The sequence below is a fragment of the Protopterus annectens genome, chromosome 17.part0 (assembly GCF_019279795.1).
Source record: "Protopterus annectens isolate FY-2018-M chromosome 17.part0, PAN1.0, whole genome shotgun sequence".
Lineage (NCBI taxonomy): Eukaryota > Metazoa > Chordata > Ceratodontiformes > Protopteridae > Protopterus > Protopterus annectens.
Window position 1 is genome coordinate 57,803,768 of NC_056751.1, and position 21,302 is coordinate 57,825,069.

The window sequence follows — 21,302 nt, forward strand, 5'->3', positions numbered from 1 at the left end:
TGTTTTCCTTATATATGCCTTTGTGTTTTTCCTTCCATAGTTTATATATTCATATATTTCATATGTTGGAGGCTGTTACAAGAGTCGAATCACTTAACTTGTAATTGTCCATTATTCAGATGTTGATCTTTGCGGTATTTTATGAAAAAAGTATAGTGGCAAATCTATAGTGGAAAGTATATGACAGTGCAAATATACTGACAGAAAAAAGTTTATATGCTTTAAATTCTGAAATGCTTCACTGATGTTGGCCTGATGGTGAGTCAACATGCCATCATTTGGTAAGCCTGACCACTCACATGCCAGATTTTCCCCTGGGAGGTAGAGGATTGGTAAAATGCTCTATGCGGTTTGAGCACCCTTATATGCTGCCACGGGGTTGTGGAGTTAAGACATTCAGTGATGCATGATTATGTCACTTGGGAGTGACCTGGCCAAGGCAATCATACAGGAAAGAAGACATGGAAATGAGCACTGGGTTGCTGTGAGGTCCAAATCTGGAAAAAAGTTGTCCTGCATAGTGACATTTGAAGAGGAGCAGGACAATCATGACACTAATTTAGCTATTCTCTCGCCACTCTCCAAAATACTAGAGAGATGCATTCACTCTCAGGTCTCAGACTATCTCCTTACCAACAACCTCCTTTCCAGTATTCAGCATGGTTTCCGACCAAACCATAGCACCACCACTGCCTTACTCTCCTTTACTAACACTATCCTTCAGCATAAAAACAATGGCTATCTCTCCTCTGCTGCTTTCCTAGTCCTATCTAAAGCATTTGACATGGTCCCACACAAACCACTCATCTCTGTCCTCAATAACCTGTCCTTCTCTCAATCAGTCACCAACTGGTTTCAGAGTTACCTGTCTGACCGCAAACAATCCTTTGTATGGCAGAATGACATATCTCCCCAACTACCTGTCTCTGTAGGGGTTCCCCAAGGATCCATCCTTGGACCCCAACTCTTCTCTATTTTCACCAGTAATCTAGCCTCTGCCACCAAACATGACACATTCATACAATACACAGATGACTCAACCATCGTCTGCTCAGCCCGATCCCTACCCAAACTGCAAAAAGTCACACAGAAAGCCTTTTCCTCTGTTGAAACTTGGTTATCCGATGCCCAATTAATACTCAACCCAAACAAAACTAAACTACTCATCTTTCAACCCACCAGACATGCTCAAAACAACTCTCACTTTAACATCACAGCAAACGACAACACCACTGTACACCCAACAAAACACACCAAATTGCTAGGAGTGGAAATAGACAATAAACTAAAATTTGACATTCACATATCCATGAGTATAAAAAAAGTCCACAAAAAACTAGGAGCGCTATACGGAAATAAGCAACTTCTCAAAAAGCAGCAAAGATTTCAGTAGCAAATTCCCACCTTATCTCCACCCTACTTTATGCCTCTCCAATATATACCAATCTAAGGCAATGCAATCTAAACAAGCTCGAGACCTGCTACAACAAAATCGCCAAATTCACCACAGGGGCATCCTACCATAGTCACCACTGTCTCTCACTTGCTGAACTGGGCTGGCTTGAACTTCCTCACCTCCTTCAATGGTATCAACTCACACTCACCGACAAACTAGTAAACCATCCACTAAAAGTCCCATCCCTCCAAAATCTACTCCAACCCTGTCGCACCACCAGACCACTACGATCCAGCAACAAAAATCACTTACAGGCCACTAAAGCCAATAACTCTGCTGGAGAAGCACTATTCTCTTGCAGCATAGCCAAATTATGGAACTCCTACCCACAATTACCACCGTGCCATCATGCACCCACTTCAAAACTTTGCTAAAAGCACACCTAAAAACATGCTGGCTATGCCTTTGCAACTCCCCCTTTAATATCACTCACCCCATCCACCCACTACCTTTCTTTCCACCCAGACCTCCTAACCATCCCGAATCACTCTGTTTTTACTGAGTTTTGGGGTCCAAATAATGGGGTGCCACAATTCCCGAGTGACACCCCTTCATTTCCAAATTTCCTGGTGCTTTAGTTTAAAAATTGATTTCCTGGCTTTTTGAGCTGACGTCATCCCATGCGTGATGACATCAGCAGCCTGCCAGCCTGTCGGAATTTGAGCTTGCTCAAGCCCAATATGCGTGCAAGAGAGCCTGGAATTATGCTGCTGTGAGCTGTTTACAAAGATAAAGCCTGGGAAAGGTTTTGAGTGGGGAAGAGGTGTTTCCCATTTAAGAAGCTGCTGCCTTGCTGAATGCTGCTGCCCTGGAAAGGTTTTGAGCTGGGAAGAGCCATTTACGAACCTGCTGCCTTGCTAAATGTTAGGAAAGGTATGTCTATGCTGCCGTTTAGGAAAGAGGTGTGTGTACAAAGTTGCTGCCATTGATTTGGAAAAGGTGTGTGTGTAATGAACGGTATGCATTTGTTATAATTCCTTCATTTTCATGCAAAATTCTGCCTCTCTGCCCTAACTGCTTTGCTGCACAGATGGTAACATGGGATCTTGCAACATTTTTTAGTTCTGGCACAGTCTCTCCAAACTTGAAAACTACACACACACACACACACACACACACACACACACACACACACACACACACACACACACACACAAAACATGCTTTCAACTTAAGACTGTATGCTGTGTTGATTTTGTATGGATGGTTTGATGTCAGTCAGTTATGTTACATTTAAGAGGCTGTTTTTTTTTTTTTTTAATTGAGTTTATGCCTCTGAGATACAGCTGAGGATTTCTTGGTTTTAGATTTCAGAACCTCTGCAAGTGTATTGGTGGTAGATATATGTGTACGCTCACTGGGCAGGTCTGCTTCTACACTTTAGCATGAATATGTTGGAGATATTTATACCTGTCATAAGTATTTAAGGTCACATGAAAAAAAGCACGAGGCAGGTCTTAAACTATACAGAATAACAGTTATCTAGAAAATTACTAAAACAGCTTATGTTGTGCCTCCTGCATCTGTACCTGTCAAAATCTTTCCAGTGCATAAATAAAATGCAGATAAATGTGTACTGATAGTCAGAATTTAATTTTACATATAAAATTGTATCATTGCCTCTTCAGTTAGAGTGACTCAATTTGCTAAAATAAAAGTGGCTAAAACTATTTATTCAGAGGTATATTGTGCAGGTCTCATTCATGCTTATACCTGGACATGGTGATTCAAGACGTTTTGTCTCTCTGCACCTCATTAAGTTTTGCTTTATTTCCTTCAGTGTAATTCTAGCAGACATTTATAATTTTATCATAAATTATAAATTATGTAGCCAGTGTGAAGTAAGCAAGCAAGTGAATTGGGTTTAATCTAATAACAGCATATTTTCGAAATGTTTTCACCTGCCATAATGTTCACATGTCTCTTAATTCCTGACATGTAATGGTCTTGGCATTTGCTGTCCAAAAGAGTGATATATATATATATATATATATATATATATATATATGACTTTTATGATGGAAATTATCTGAATTGGACAGTTTTGTCATTATTGGTTCATCATGCATTTTGTTTCATTGCCTACTGGAAAAATATTCAAACAATAAATTAAAAATGCGCTGTAAGTCTAACAAGTGTGCTGTGTTATACAAGGAATATAATTTAATAAAGTCAGGAAGGTGTATCAAAGAACACATAGGTTTCTTTTGTGTGCAAGGCGTCTATGATATGAAAACAGCCCAAAGGTAATCTTTATCCTCTACCACTGGGCAGATGCATTTTCTTTGGATGTGGTACAGGTTTCAATGCTGTTTCAATGAATGTGAGTTTCAAGGGCAGAAACATTTTAATGCTAAGTCTGCTTTCATTGTGAGACAGTATTGCTTTGTTTCTCAGAAGTCTATTACTGTTTGTGCATTGTGCTATAAAATGTAAAAATAAAATCCAAATAATCATTGTAGAAGTAAAGCAGTATGCACACATTAGTGTTTATGGTAAATGGGGTGAAATAGCCAGGTAATGGGACAGTGGAATGGCTGCATGGGGACTCTGGTGCCATATTTTGGTTGTCTGTTCTTCAGTTTGCGTTTGAAAGTTGGTATCCCACAAGTCAACTAAGGTGGGTGGGGTTACATAATTGTGTATGCAAATGTTATGTTAATCAGCGTACCGATTTGTACCTATTTTTCATGGGCCTTGTCCAGATTTTTGATGTTTCCAGGTTGAGAGATATGTTTCCACCCCACTAACTACCTTGATTATAGCAAGCTCAGATGCTCATAAGCCTAACTACTTACTATACAGAAGGAACTTCTTATTGTAACAATTGTTAATGTCTGTTATGTACTTTGCATATGATAAAGATTCTAGTTGTCTACTGATGTACTAAGTTCTTCATCTGTAACTATGTTTGTAATTGTTAATTGCTATGTTGATCAAATTGTTAATTGCTACGTAAATCCAATGTAACTACTGTCTGTATATTTTAACTGTGGAGCTTTTCTCCCCGAGCCTCCACTGAAAATGGACCTACATCCAGTCGGACACTACCGGCCAACAAATGTAAATAAATAAATAAAATAAGTAATCTCCATAAGCACTATGATGGACAGCTGGCAGGCAGTTCTGTTCAAGCTATATCAACCATGAAAAGGGAGGGTGGAGATCAGTTCCATACAGGCCCAAATTTTTTATTAACTTATTATTAAATGAAGAATACTGTGTTTTAAAACAGTCATTAAATATGGTTATGAATGTGCATAATGTTTTCAGCATTTTGAATAACTTATATGATTTTTTTTGCAGGGTTATGAAGGATCTCTTATAAAGCTAACATCAAAGCAGGTAAGACATAACACATATCCCTACAGTTGATGGTCGTTTTTATGTATTGTCCATCTACTACCAATGGTTTTAGCACTGTAAGTAGTTCAACAGGACAAGTGGAATCATGATGTGTATCTTAATCTCAGTTATATGCATAGTACTGTCGAAAACTGATCCTGAATGTGGTTACCTGATAATTATAAATAGCATTATGTTGTTCCTACTACTTCCTTTATATTTCTAGTCAAGATATGAAAATTATTGATATAAATTTATTTAGTCAGTGACCTTATATTGGTTACATCTAAGAAAAACTTCATTTGACAGTAAGTTAAAAGTGAACCCTGTATTACATGAGAAAGTAGACTCAAGATATTTTTTGCACTGTTATGGGTTATAAAAATTACTCTATGGGCAAAAAAACACACACACACACACACACACACACACACACACACACACACACACACACACACACACACACACACACACACACACACACACACACTGACACCTAGGGCCAATTTAGAGTGTCCAATCCATCTGCAGCATGTCTTTGGGATGTGGGAGGAAACTGGAGCAAATCCATGCAACAGCAGGGAGGACATGCAGACTCTGCACAGAAGGCACAGCAGCCTAGAATCGAACCAGAGAACCTCTTTCTGTGAGGCAGCAATGCTAACAGCTGCACCACCATGGCCACCCATTGCTTTATCATGTCATCCACTTATCTATATTTAGTGTAGGAGCACTTTTTTTTCCCATCACAGTTTTCAAGTAACCAGATAAAGAGACCGAGGCGGGTGCACACATCTGCAAGTTTTTGGACCATATCTCCAATGAACTGTTGCATCATTTACAAGCTTTGGAGATAAATACCCTGCCCCAAATCCAGAAGCATAGCAATGTAGAAGTTCTCCTTGAGGTAATGTGTGTTGATACCCTTCCTCTGTTTGTGAGTATCACATTTGTGTGAGGGAAAAATAATGCTTCAGCACCAAGGTCAGCTCTCAGCTTCTTCAGTAGCTTAGTGAGGTAGAACATCTTGAAACCAGAGGTCCTATATTCAAACTCTTGTGTGCAGTGCTTCTTGGTATGGACCAGGGCTTTTGCTGCTAAAGCTATTAACTAGTATAAAAGGTAATTTGACTTCTAGTTCAGAAGTAGGTGGATGTCCTTTCTCCTTTCTCTTCTTTATCTGCTACATTTAGAACTGACTGCTTGAACAAAAATGAGTTATAAAGTCACACAAAAAGTCATGATGTTAATTAGGACTTCCCTTCAGCTTAAAAAAGTAATGCCTATTGAAGTATGTAACCCACATTTATCAACAAAATCAGTCTACAAAAATACTTTGGCATGTGGTTTGATCTCAAACCTTTCTTTTATTCACCATCCCCAACTTGCTAATGCCTGAAACAAGGAAAGCCATTGCCATCAACATTTTAAATTTGGCTGCCCTATACTTGCTGGAGTGTGGATTTAGCAACTTCTTCTAATCATTTTTATTTTATTACAGTTAATCTAAATGTAATTGAATTATTTTGTCCTTATTAGTCTGCTCTGCTTGTGGTCATTTTCACTTTTCTCTATTGCTGTATGACCATGAAGTTGGTGTATAAACGTTTGGGACCGTAGAGAGGGAGGGAAATATGGATTCCTATCTGCAACACTTGCAATGTGTGTAAAGTTAAATTAATACAATGCCTGTGCTTCATTTATTTAAAGTGTTTGCTAAGTAGCATGATCAACAGTATGACAGTATGAAAACAGCTGCACTAGAGTGCATCAAGCAGGATTTTCTATGTTCTTTATTGCTCTAATAAACATGGTATTTTTATCAGAATTTATGATAATTCTTTTACCAGAGTAGTTGTTTTATAGTCTAGTGGTGGTAAAGACTTTGGAGATTACTAACAATTTGTCAAAGTTCAGTTCTGGGAACTGGAGCTAGTAATTGACAAATGCCTAATTTAATTTATTTTGTGTCCCATCACATGTGCCTTAACATTGTTAAACTTCCATGCTTCATGCATGCACAGCCCCTTTGGACCATGCATGGTGCTCCTTTGCCAGGACTGAGGGACAATTGTACAATAATGGTGTACAGTTACTTGTAGCTGGTCATTGTGTCTGTACCTCTTCCTTTTGTGTGTCTTGGAAAGGTTTCCTTCTTCAGTGCTCAAAACGCATACATCAGTTTATATCTATACTCAGCAGATGATGCATCAAACTGTTGTATGAGCCCAATTTTATTTTGCCTGAGACTGGATCATGATCTTGTTAGTCACTGTCACTACCATTGCTTCAACCTCCTGGTGTATTTCCTTAATTTAAATATAGCGGTACATAATATAAAAATTATAATCAATTCAAGAAAATATTGCAGAGGCTAGCAGTCACAATGTATGTTAACCATCAGGAACCAGAAAATTAAAAGGTTGTAGGTGTTCCGTAATGGAACCCAAGCCAAATGTGTAAATTACAAATGCATACATAACTGTACAGAAATAAGCATTTAATTTAGTATACTTTACTAAAGACAAGAGAGTAACATAAAGATGCTGAAGGATAAAGCTGGACTGAACAATGGAAACGTAGATATTGGTAAAGGAACGATTACATTGGAAAGGGCACACGAGCACTGATGAGACAAGTTTAAGTTTCCCATCAGCACACTTCCTTTGCCAAACCAGGGCTAGTACCAGGTAGAGTTGTCATTGAAGGACCCAAGTACAAACAAATAACAAAGTCGGGGATTTACAGTCTGGTGGCAGTGACTTTGCATATACCGATGTACATTGGGAGACACTGTGTATTGTGAATTTATGAAATGATGTCAGTGAACCTGCTTAGTTAATTAGGAGGACATCATGTGCTCATTCTACTTGACAGTGAGACATCAATTGGGAAGGCTTTCGTATTAGACTGTTAAGGTTTGCATCTTCTTCTGTTTCATGTCATCTCATTACACACCACAATTTTTTTGAGTATTAATCCTTTTTTCCAAGTTTACTATTAAAATCTGTAACAACTGGGCCTAGGTTATGAATCACTAGTGAGCCTAGGAACTGCTTCTCAGAAATCACCTTGGGATTATTGCTTATGTTTTGCTTCTGGTGAGAGGAGCAGAGAGACATTATTTCCTAGCATTGCTAGCAATTACCAGTCACTGGAAAGTCTAAATGTTGCTTCTTAGGAGCTGTCATGCTCTTGGTGAAAGAGGGATCAGAGGGACATGTTGCTGGTCTTTGACAGTAGAATGTGTATGAGAGTTCACTGGGCGCACTGGCTGCAGTTCTGTTGAGAACCTCTTCAGCGCCTTTGTGCAGCTTGGCTTACCGTTCTCTCCACCTGCTGTAGGTTCTGTCTAGGATTTCTACTAGGAGAAGACCATTGCAAGTGTACTGAACCAATAAACATTTGTGCTATTACTACTTCTCAGGAAGCAGCTTGGGACTAGTGTTACTTGTTTGTTTCTGGTCAGAAAAGGAAAAAGTGCATATTAAACCATTTTAGAGTGCTGCTGTCTTTGTAACTGCATTTAAACGGTTGAACTCTGCATTCTTGCCTATTTTAAGTGTTTGCTGCTTGAGTTAGATTATTTTCTGCACTTTCAGTTTGGATTACTGTTAAAGTTGATTATTTACTCCACGTTTGGGCTTTTTCAGTGATTTAAAATTAGAAAGGTTAGGTCTGCACGCTAATGGTAGTAGAGAGTAGCCTGGTCTCATTCTGTGCTGAAAATCACTGAGGAAACCTTAGGACATGCTTACTGTGATTGGCCAGAGGGCCGTTTTTCTTTTTTCCAGGTTTTCTGAGCCTGTATAAAGATGTAACATTCACAGGAGGCTTGGCATCATTCAGTGGCAGTTAGCAGTGCCCTGAATTGACTTAGGCACTTAGAACTGAATGTTTCCATATAAAATTACCTCTAAAATTTCCTCAGTGTTTAGTTGCACAAAAAGTGAGTAGTCTGTACATTGAAGAGCACTCCCCAATGAGTTTACTCTTAAATAGTCTTGATCGCAGTCTATACTCTTACAGCACCCAAGTTGGCCAGCTGTAAACCCTTCTCGCACCATTCCTTTGTAGGTCCATTAATTAGATTCTGCAACCTTGGATTTGTACTTTTCTACTATATCTGTAGCCAGTTTGGTAGATATGGGCATTCTGAGTCAATGTAGCACTTGCTCCTGTTTACTGATGACTACCTAATTCTTAAACAAACTGATATAGTATGTGAAAGATGTACTTACACAATGTCACTGGAGGCAAGGCTGTCAATACAAGCGCTTGTAACATCAAACAGGTTGTCAGAAACATACACTACACTCACCACACATAGTATAGACCAGACACATAGGCTCCACATATGCTTTGATTCTTAAATGTAATCTTCCTAAACCCTAAAGGCCTCCCAGAGATGCACTTGCAATAAGTATCCTCAGCAATCTCAAATGCATCTGCCAAAACAACAACTATGACACATACAGCCATATCTCATGGTGTCTCAACTTCTAAGTCCATAAGGCAAACCACCAGGCAACCCAATATTTTGGTCATTAGAAATTCCATTGTGAGAGAAAGAGATGTCCCACTCACAAGGCTGAGTAAGAAGAAAGTCACAGTTAATTGTCTGTCAGTGGTCAGAATCTACCAAACCACACATGCACTCAGGTCATTAAACCATAAGTGCCAGTGTGATTCAGTCATGGTCCATGAAGTTGTAGATGACTTGAGATGTACCTCTTTGGACTATGTGAAGAGAAACATGATGGAGCTTTTGGACTGAATGTAAGACTAGCATTGTGCAGTGTTCTTCTTTCTCCAAGGATGATGCCACAAGGTAGGTTCATAGGAGATTTCCAGGCTAACAGCTCAAGAGCCCTTACAAGCCTAGCTGTGATTACCTGGATTTACGGAGATTTTCAATAACTAAGTGCTAGAAGATGACTTAGGTATGTCTGTATGCCTTTGGGTATTTTGCAGACTGTTCCTGGCTATAAGTGTCCATAAGCGACATAAGCTCAACCAAAGCAGTGAATTTATGATTCCCATCCATTCCAAACTGCATTTGAAGACAGTCATGGGGACTCTGCTTCACATCAATAGTTAGCCTGTTCCATTGAAGGGGTAATGTTTGACACACATATCTGTACCTCCATAATATTTTGTTCATATCACAGGCCAGGTTTAGATCCTTGGATTGGCTAATCTTTGTGCTGTTTATTTTGTGAATGTGCAACAGTTCCATCAGGACCAGATTTAAGAATGCCCTGTAGGTCAGGCATTGATCACCCCTTAATAGTCAGTAAATGACAGAGTAAAGGGATGTGGATTTTAGGTGATCCATATAGGACATGTTGTTTACACCTATTTTTTTTTTTGTAGAGAACGTTGGAGACCACTGCAGTTGTTGAAAATGCACGGTGAGGTACATACCAAAAAGTGTATTGTACTCCATTATTGGTCTAATAAAGCCAAGCATGTGGAACTATAGCCTCCTTGGATCTGGATGCCATGGCTTTACTGATCAGCTGTATCACATATAAGTACTTCCTCACCATCATGGACACATAGTGGTCAAATGTGCACCTAGATCTCTCACCACTGGACCCACTCATAGGGGTGTGCCATTAATGTTGGAATTTGCAGGGGTATTCCACTTCCCAAAAGGTATAATTGTGCATTTTTTGTATTTAGATTTTAGGCCATGGCCATGGCTCTGGCACCAGAGTCAGACCTTTCTGAAGTATATTTACATCAATGGGGGATTCAGTGATTGCCCCCAACTTGCAACCATCAGCAAAATTGGTCAACCAAAGGTCTGCTTGACTTTAGAGAAGCATATTCCAAACAGGAGAGCTAGTGAGCCCTGTGAAATGCCACTAGCAAATGGCTTCTTGCTGGATCTGGATTCTTCTACTCTAACAATGTGTCCTTTCTGTGAGCCAGTTGGCTTTCCATCTGGTGATGTAGGGATTTATGCCTTATTTTGTGAGTTTGTCCACAATACCTGAGTGGGGAATTGTGTCAAATGCCTTAGCCAGGTCAAGGTAGGCTGTATATACTGTTTTACTCGCATTCATGGCCTTGGTGACTTTCTCAAAGAAGTCCGCGAGACTAAGCAGGCATGACCTACCCTTGGCAAAACTGAACTGGTTGGGGCCAATATTTGGAGATTTCCTGTGCCATTGTTTATCAGGTCCATGATTGTTCTTTCCATGGTCTTGCATATGAGACTAGCCAGGCATATGGGTCTGTAATTTCCTGGGTCTGTTGATGGTCCCACTTTATGCAGAGGGATGGCCATTGCTGTCCTCCACTCTCCACTCTCCAGGAACAAAGCCTGTCTGGGGGCTATCATTAACTAGAGATCCTAGTGGGCCTGATAAGTTGTGTTTCAAGCTGTTTCAGAGGTATCATAGGATGTTGTCAGGACCCATTGAGGCTGTGTTTTTAGTTTCATAGAATGCAGTGGCAACCTGTTATTTTGTGATAACTGGTAGAGGAATGATGAGGGGTATTTCCTTAGTGGTAACTGGTGGTGACTGGAAGAGTGTAATTTGAACTGAATTTAGCAGCCACCAGATTTTCTATATCTTCTTGGCTGGGTATAGGTGGTGCCATCTACAACTAACTCTGCACATTGTTGAGCGTTCACCTTAAGATTGTTGACATAACTGAAAAATGTCTTATGGTTATCTTTTGTTTGAGAGGGTATTTTTGGCTCAGAATTTGCTTTTGAAGGCTAGTCCCTTGATTTGCTTGTTTAAACTAATGGGAGAGTTTCTTCCACTGTTGTGCACATCCTCTCCTACTTCTGTACAGGATTTTCTTCCTTTTGTTGTAACAAGTTATTTATATCAGGGTGGCCTGTTTTTGCAGTGTGACTGAAGTTTATTTTGGTCTGGTACTGTTGTTTCCATGCAACTGTTTATATAGTTGAACAGTGCTTTGGTATACACGTCTGCATAGGCCTCCATATTTTCTGGGTTTGTGGGAGCTTTGAAATTACCTATACCATCACGTAATAGGAGGTAGTTATCCTTAGAAAAGTTCTTAAATATTCTGCAGTTAGATAGGGGGTTCTAGCTTTATAATTATTTCAAAGGAGACCACTTTGTGATCTGATCTAACCAGTAAGAACATTACACTTGGGGGTGCAGTGCTCCTCCCTGTTTGTGAGCACCAAGTCTATGATATATGTATCCCTAGTGAGAGTGCACACTAGCGGTTCCAGGGCAGTCTAGAAAAGCTTGAGCCTGCATTTAGTGGTCATGTAAGCTTCCCAGTTAACAGAGGCATAGGTAAAATCACCCATGAGTATGGTATTGGGCTGAATGGTAAGATATTTTAGTAAATTCAGTTATGAGCTATGGGTTTCCTGGGTCATGGTGGGAGACCTATAACTAGCAAGGACATGGTAAGGGATTTTACCTGTGGTTAGTTGGACATGGAGTAGTTAAAGCATGTCATATTGTTTGACCAGTCTTGAGGTACACTTATCTTTTATGTAGATTGATGCACCTCCACCTTTTGTCCTTTCATTCGTAGTACATGGTCTGAATGTATGGAAGGCATTATAGCCTTGTAGTGACGGGGTGCTTTCCATGGCTTTGAACCATGTTTCAATTTAAGCACAGACATCAGCATTCACCAGGGTGAGGAGTGTTTCCAGGTTGTGTAGTTTTTTGTTGAGACATCTAGCATTGAAATTGAACAGCAATACCTTTACCTTATTGTGAGTAGATTTTGCTATTTTGGAAGGTTTACATGTTTGGCAATGCCTAAAAAAGGCACTATAAGGGCAGATAATGATTTGGCCAATACTTGAAAGCCTAGCGGCAACAGGTGAACACCATCCCTGGCAAAGCAGTATGGCTTGTCAGTCATGTTCTCCCAGGAGGACAAATATTGGTCCCCTTTGGAAAGACACAGTAGTTAAGCCAATTATTAAAGTCAGTCATTTTCTGTTGGTGTTGAAGCATTATCCTTGAAGAAGGTAGAATGCTGCTCAATGCTAGACTCATACCAGCCTGCGACACATATTCTGAGAGCTCAATCATGTCTGTCTTTAAGTAGTCCAGGGGTAAGTCTCAGGTCATTTATGCCCACATGGACTATTAATGAGACATACTGGTACTTGTGGTTTAATGATCTGAGTGCTTGTGTAATCTAGCAAGTCCTGGCTCTTGACAGGCAACTAAATGTGACCTTCTCCTTATTCAGCTTGGTGAGAGGGACTTTAGTGTGTCTCACAATGAAGTCTCCTATGACCAAAATACTGGGTTGTGTAGTGTTACATCTTACATGTTGTGGTGGGAGTTGTCTTACTTTTGTGCATGTGGAGTTGCTCAGGACAATGTCTGTGAGGTCTGTGAGGTTTTGGTAAGTCAAATGTGAGTACCTCCATATATGTTGGTCTATGTGCCTGGTCCTTAGTGTGGTGAGTGTTGTATTTGTGTCCCTGATAAGATGTTTGATATGTTTTGTGTCCATATGTGAGAGTCTTGCCTCCAGTGACATTGTGTAGCTACATCTCTCACATACTATATTTGTCTGTTCCAGAATTAAGTGTTTGTCAGTAAACATGAAGAAATTGCCTCATCATGCCCATGTTGACCAAGCTGGTTGCAGAGATAGCAGGGAAGTGCCTATTCATGGTTTCTGGTACTTAATATGTGATTTACAAGGGAATAGAATGGGGGGGGGGGGTGTCTTTTCAACTGGTAGATGTTTGGCTGCTTTAAGTAGTCTATTCTACAGCTAACTGATGTGGCAATGCTGCTCAGCATGCAAACCATTTTGCTCCTTGGGTAGAGAGAGGATACTTATAGGTTTGGGTTCTGTAATAGTGTAATCTAAAGCTAACTGAATGTGGTAATGCTGCTCAGCTCGCAAACCAGTTGCTCCTTGAGCAGCACAACACTGTGGGAAATATCAGAGGTGGTTCTTATAAGGAATAATACAACTTCTAGCTGCTTGCGACTATATAGGGCACCACTAACTGTTACTGAGTGAAGCGCAGTGCCACACAAACATGAGGTTTATATACAAGCTGAAAAAAGCAATGTTTAAACTAGATTTGCCCTCAGACCAATCAGATAAACACACAGTAAGTTTTACACTAACAATTCCCAGCTCAGATAGATGAAAATCCTGCCACAAGAGTGCAGACTTTTAACCCTCTTAATGAATTGACTGGGTTGGAGCCCAGGTGTTAGGAAACCACAAAATAGATGCCTAAAAGCACTGAACAGGAGATAATTTACTTTAATAATTGCTTTAATTTTGGTGTTGTTCAACACTGTACAGTATGTGTCAGCCTGGGCGGATATGGTTGACAGACCACACTCCTTTGCCAGAGATAGTCTGCACCTTTACCCTCTAAGCTTTCATATATTGTCATTGCCAACCTGATAAAACTTTCTGACATAGCAAAATGAACCTAAGAAAATTTAAAGATATTACTGTTCAGTGCTAGGAGTCTAAACAAGAAACTCTACTCCCTGCAAGCTCTCCTCATCCTGTAGAATGTAGACACGTGCAGTTACTGAGACATGGTTTAAAGCTGTAGAGAGCACCCTGGCAGTGCAGGACTATAATTCCTTGCACACATTCAGACCAGTTACTATACAGGAAAGAACAAAAGGTGGAGGTGTTTCAGATTATATCAAAAACAAACATACCTAGCTGGCCAAAGAGTGCAATGCCCCCATGTCCAAATTACCATATACAAAGTCTCATACCATATACTTGCAAGCTGTAGATCCCTGCCTGTGACCCAGGAAACCCACAACACATACTTAAATGCACCGTAGACACACCCTATTCAAACCAACACAATGTTTGTGGGCAAATTTAACTACTCCACAGTAAACTTGGAACCATACATGACACCAAACATGCAGGCCCAGAGATTCCTGGACTAGGGGTGTTAGCATTTTGACCTCGTCCTCACAAACATGGAGAAAAGTTGCATTCCCAGTGTAATGTCCTCACTGGTCAGGTCAGACCATAAAGCTGTCTTCATTAAAATAAAAGTAAAACCCAAGACCTGAGCTAATCCCTGAACTTTTAGGAATTATTCTAAGGCAAACATGTTACTATTAAGTGATATTCAGGAAAAATGTCAAGCCTCCCCCAAACCCTGAGGCCAGCACTACCTATGCAGAATTGTTCACAGAAGCTTTGTACAATCACGTTAATAGCTATATTGAGACATATGTACTTACCTGGAATCAGGACAAACTCAAAAAACAAGCTACCTAAAGGAAGAAAAGCATGGCAAAAATTAGGAAGTACAATGTAAAAACTCCCTCATCATTCTAAACAAGCAACTCCTTGATAATTTTCCAGGATGCCTCCTTAATAGCATGAAACAAGACCTATCAGGACCACTAGAATCACGATTTAACCATAACTTTCAGATAGCATTTGTGCCAAGTGAATGGAAGACTACAATTGTTACCCCTCTGCAAAAGGAATGGCAATTTACAGACCTGGGTAACTAAGGACCCGCAAGCCTGACTAGTCTGATATGTAAAGGCATGGAAACAATGATGTAGAAAACCTTCAAGAAGCTGGATCCAGCCCAGTTTGGTTTTGTCAAGAGCAGGTCATGCCTGTACATCCTGATGAGCTTCTTTTTTCTAGTAGTTGTGCCTTTACTGACTCCCTGGTTGGTCAGATGAGATAGTAGTATCCTGACTAGTCATGTTTGGACCAGTTTTCTCTTGGTCTGTCTCCGTGTTGTCTTCCATTTCTGGGTTTTTAGTGTTTTTCTGGATTTTGGGATTCCAATCTGTATGGATGGTTGGGGCATCATTGTGGAAAGTTCTTAGATACTGAGGAGGTACTGGTCAGAGGGCTGAGCAAGTGTCAGTGCGTAGCTGCAGTTCTTATATGAAGAGCTGTAGTAGAATTCACCAAAGCATTGATTACTTTTCCATGCTGGAGAAAACAGAGCAGGTGCACTTCTCAAGAAAAAAAAAAGAAAAGAAAAACAGCTGAATGTGTTTTCGCTCAACAGGAAACAATAGAAATTCCTTCCAAGCAATCTTTCTTACTGCCGCATTATCCCATTTGTTAGAGCAAATCCTGGTGCAGACATAAGGTTTTTTATGGGATTCAAAGGAGTCATAAGGCAATTTAGGCTCATACCATTAACACCTTGCCAATACCCACATTCCGTCTCTACCTGCTTTTGAAGGAGGGTTAGGCTAATCAGTCTCGAGGTAAATTGTTAATGCCCGTCCATTCCTCCAGGTTCTGCTTAAAGGATGATAATGTGTGCCACTGCTTAACCTGAAGGAGACGTTTATTCCAGAGATGTGGAGGACACAGTATAATAAATCTCTGTTCTATCTGCCACCCTGCAACACCTTAGTAATGGGTACTAACCCTAACACTGCCCCTTCCCAACCCTAACCCTACACCTTAATGCCATTAAAACCTTCCTGTAACACTGCCACTACACAAGACAGACTCAAATACACAAGCATTCACAAACACACACAAACAATGACAGATCTATCCCCTAACCTAACTCTTAACCTTAAGTACACAAACTCACACACAACACCCATTCATACATCCCTGGCCCTAACCCTAACTCAAATACACACACACACACACACACACACACACACACACACACACACACACACACACACACACACACACACACACACACACACACACACACACACACACACACACACACACACACTGTCACCCCTCAACTCTACTTACCTGTATCAATGTTCCATCCATCCAGCCATCCACAACCCGTTTTTCCAGTTTTACACATGGGGTCAGGGTGTGACTTCAACAGCGATAATCAACTAGAGACAAGGTTCATGCTACCCCATAACTTTGAAATATATCTACCATTCTGCCATCTATACCATCAATATTATATCACACCCTTGTGTTTGTCAGACAAATGTACATTTGGCAGGGAAACTATATTTTTTCAGCTGTATATGTATTAAAAATTGTCTTTTTGTAGAAATCTGGCTTTCTCACCAAAACCTGATCAATCCACTCAGCCATTTGGTCAGCACTAAGCTTTTTCAAGTCATTATACCTGTGAAGACACTGCTAACGGGGTGGGTTATACCTGTCAGAGTTGACAGGTGGTCACTCAACTCCTGCCAGATATTGATTTTCTTCCAAGTGCTGGTAAGTGTACGTGCCTGGATCTTCTCCAGGTATGAGTCATGCAGAAGGTAGATCATGATTAGGGTCTGTTTCTCAGGCCATCCAGAAGTGCAGCCTTATGCCTTTCTAGGTACTGCCATTGTTTGAAATGCCAGAACAAGAATGAGGAAAGTATGGTGGGGACTGCATTAACCAGGGTTAGAACCACTTCCTGTTGGGTGTGACATTACCTTGACCAAACCTTTTTTTTTTTTTTTAACTAGCAAGCTGATTAGACCAGGTATTGATAACATTGACAAGTTTGGTGTAACCACAGATGCTGGGTCACACCCTATTTTTCTTAAATGCAAACACATAGTACATTACATAATTAGTAATAGATAATGTTCTTCATGTTTCACTGTTGCAGTCATCACATTTGAGTTATCTGCCTGCAGGTAGCCCTCAGCTGGCCTGAATACCAGAGTCTTCGGATTTCTGAATCGGATGCTGTTGCTTCTTCCATGACGTCAGGTCATCAGGGATATAAAACATGCAACCAACGCCATTACATCAGTCTTTCTTGCCGTGCAGTGACCGAAGCAGAAGCAGTTCACAAGTGCCGGCCGGCCGTCTCCTGAAATTTTTGTTTTCGAGTTTCAGACCCGAAGTCTTCAAAAAAGATAAGTACCCCATTGGGGATCCTTTTTCTTGCTCTAACCGATGTCAGTAAAAGTTAACAATTGTCTTACCTGTGGAAAGCAAATACCTCATAGAGATTTTCATTCTTACTGCATTCCCTGTTTGGGCCCAGACCACAACATCCCTCGCTGTCAGTTTTGTGCCTTTTTCAATGCCCGAACTATTCGTCATCAGGCTATTTTTGCAGCCAATTACTTTTGTACTCAATCTACGTACTCCGAAATGGCTTTAAGCCATCCGACTACTGATCTTCCAAAAAAAGTAAGGATAAAGACAGAGACAGACCGCATAGGTCCAAAACTGCCAACGATGCTTCCATTAAGCTAGTCACCAGTCCACCAGTACTAAGTAAGGTGCTTTCACAGCCCCTGACACCTGCTACTTCAGATTCACAGGCCTCTACGGAGACCTATTCGGAGTCTGGAATGCCGCGAGATGCTTCTTCGACAATGGAACCTGCGGATGTCTTTACCTTGGATGGGTCTGGAGCCGCTGTGCAGGTACCGGCTTCTGAGGGTGTAGTCAGGCCTATAGACATTCATATTAGACAGACGCCATCCAGAAGTTCCGAATTCCTCAGGCAAAAAATTTTCGCACTACGCCTAGAAAACCGATAACCAAATTGCAGGCTCAGGCCCATATGCGTCAAAAACAAATACTTAGAATGGCTGAAGACCTTATTACCTTAATTAGGGGAAGCCAGCCTTCCCCCTCTAAGAGACCTAGAAATGATTTTCTTTCTGATCCTTCTGATCAGGAATCTGATATTTCTGCTCCTTTTGATTACTGGGATTTGCCTTATCTACTTATGAGGATTCTGATGCAGAGGATTCCATTCCCTCTGCTTCCCCTCCAGAAAATTTTTCTTTTGGTGAAACCTGGCATACTCTTGGGAGCATTTCCGCTGGGAAAGCCAGGATTACTCTGAGTCCAAAAAGAGACTTAGGGAATTTTTACTCCTGCCTCAACACAGGCCTTTAGCTATCCCTCCCATTCTGGACATTGTAGATGATGATTTTTTGGAATCTAGCCTTACCCCAGACACTTTACCTCCAGCTCCCAGAAAACCTGGCAGGTACTACAGAGTACCTGACTCTCACAAGTTCCTCTTCAAGAATCCTTCTGCAGATCCAGAGACCATTTGCCAAGGCCCAAAAGGCATTAAGGCTACTGCTGCCAAAAATCTTACCCTTTCTAATAGAGATTCTAGAGCCTTAGACAGATGGGGTAAGAAGGTATACACTTCTGCTACTTTGGCCATTAGGGCTTTAAATTGCCAGTTTCATATGTTAACGTATCAGCAGCAGAAAATGATGTTGATTCCTGACTATGCTCAACACAAAGAATTGCAAGATTTAATGCATTCTGCAGAACAGGTTGGTAAACATACTTTGCAATGTGGTTTTGATGCTTTAGAAGCATCTTACAGGACTGTTGTCACTGGGTCTGTACTTAGAAGGCATGCTTGGCTTAAGGAACAAAACTTGCCAGATCATGTTAAAGCTAAATTACTGGATGCTCCCTTAAACCAAGACTGCCTTTTTGGTAACAAAGCAGAAGAAGTCCTCAAAAGGATGGAGGAAAAAGCTAAATCTATGCAAACTGTTAAAGATTTACTACAAGTATAGCCTTCCAGATTTAGTAGGCATTGGCCTTCAAAGAACTGATCTTTTCCAGTCCCTTCCAGGCCTTCTCAGTCCAAATGCAGGAACAGCAGACCACCTAGGCTACAGTCTCAGGCTATGCACAGATCTAAGCAGTGGGGGGCTCCCACTTCCAAAGCAGGGAATAGTAAGCCACCCCCCTACGAAAAAATGGCACAATGACTTAACCTTAACCCTTCCAAGCCCTGCTCAACTACCTGCTCAACTACCTGCTCCCTTAGGAGGAAAGCTCGCCCTGCATGCAAAAAACTGGGAACTCATTAACCAGGACAAATGGGTTTTAAATGTAGTTTCCCAAGGATACAGATTCCACTTCCACTCACTACCAACCCCAAATGGTTGGCCAGACCTACCCCCAAAGCAATGGGCAGAGGCCCAACAGCAGGTTCTCTCTCTTCTCAGTATCAGGGCTACTCAACCTGTCCCAGCAGAACAAAGGGGACAAGGTTTTTATTCAAGACTTTTTCTGGTACCCAGAAAAGACGACACCTGGCATCCTGTCCTGGACCTATCTATTCTCAACACCTTTCTGGTGGTTCCAAAATTCAAAATCCTAACTCAACAGCTTCTTCCTATGCTAGCCAAGGATGCCTGGCTGGCAACCCTAGACTTAAAGGAAGCTTACTTGCACATCCCAATAAGAGGATCCTGCAGACAATACCTACGTTTCAGGGTGTGCTCCATGCACTTTCAGTTCTCTGCACTTCCCTTTAGCTTATCTACTGTGCCCAGGGTGTTCACAAAGTGTCTAGCTTCAGCCATTGCATTTTGCAGACAGAGAAATATTCACATTTACCCATACTTGGACGATTGCCTGATTCAGGCAGAAAGCCAGGACTTGCTATTACAACACCTGGCATTCGTAAAGAAACTTCTAACCTCACTGGGGTACACCATCAATGAAAAGAAATCTTACCTAGTACCCTGCCAACAAATTGTATTCCTGGGAGCAAGCTTGAACACAACTTCCCAGATGGCATCCCTCACTCCGGAGAAACAAGTTTATTTAACAACCTACTTCAAACTATTGGCCACAAAACCCCAGCTATCTGCAAGGAAAATACTGCAAGCTCTGGGGTTCATGACCTTTTGCATTCTACTAATTCTATATGCAAGACTGCATATGAGGGAACTCCAATGGTATCTAAAAAGCCTATGGTGTCAACATTCTCAGGACCTGGAAACAATGATTTCTATCATTCCTTGTATGAATCCAAGAACAGGTTCGAAAAACCAGCAACACAGTCCGAGAAGAGTCAAATAACACTATTTATTCCACTGTTTAAAGCGCTTTTCATCAGCCTGATAGCAAACTTCGTCCGAAACAGTTTCAGCAATAAAAAACCTTCCTTATAAGTAAGACAGGTGATCAGCATTCACCAATTGTATCACTTTGTTCTACTTAAGCAAACACACTTTAAAATTAAAGTGACAACTGCTGATAACCAGTAATAAAACAACAGTAAATTATATAAACACATTAAAGTATGTAAACATGTCTATGACAGTGACCACAATACACAAAGGTAAAAACATTAAAAGTTATTTTGTATAACCCAACCCTTGACAGAAATAATATATGTTTTTAACAAAACGTGACTCATCTCTGCAAGCTCTTTAGTTTGAGAATGCTACTAATTGAGCATGAGTCATTCAACCCAGGAAAATTGTAGGCATTCAGTCTCACTTGCCAAGCTAATTCAAGTTCTCCAAGTTTGAGTGGTCTAGGGCCACCCCTACTATCATACTTGGCTTGATCAATGATAATAAATTTAAAAGCATGTTCATTATTAGAAATAGTGTGCTTAGCTAGCGCATTCTCCAGTTTACATTTATTCATAGCATATTGGTGTTCATAAATTCTGTCACGGAGCCTCCGCTCCGTCTTTCCTATATAGAAAGCAGGACAGAATGTACACCTAGCCAAGTAAACTACAAAAGACAAATTACAGTTGAATCTGCCTTTCAATTTATAAGTTGTACCGTTAACCTTAAATGAATTA

General features: G+C 40.7%; 1 protein-coding gene across 2 annotated transcripts in view; it reads left to right on the plus strand.

The window, feature by feature from the left end:
• Positions 1 to 21,302, plus strand: part of RBPMS (RNA binding protein, mRNA processing factor) — a 1,623,413-nt gene that overhangs the window by 739,069 nt on the left and 863,042 nt on the right. For both annotated transcript variants that reach the window (XM_044059084.1, XR_006363155.1), the window contains exon 3: positions 4,763 to 4,801. In XM_044059084.1, the coding sequence (XP_043915019.1) occupies positions 4,763 to 4,801 (39 nt within the window). The remainder of the gene's footprint in view (positions 1 to 4,762; positions 4,802 to 21,302) is intronic.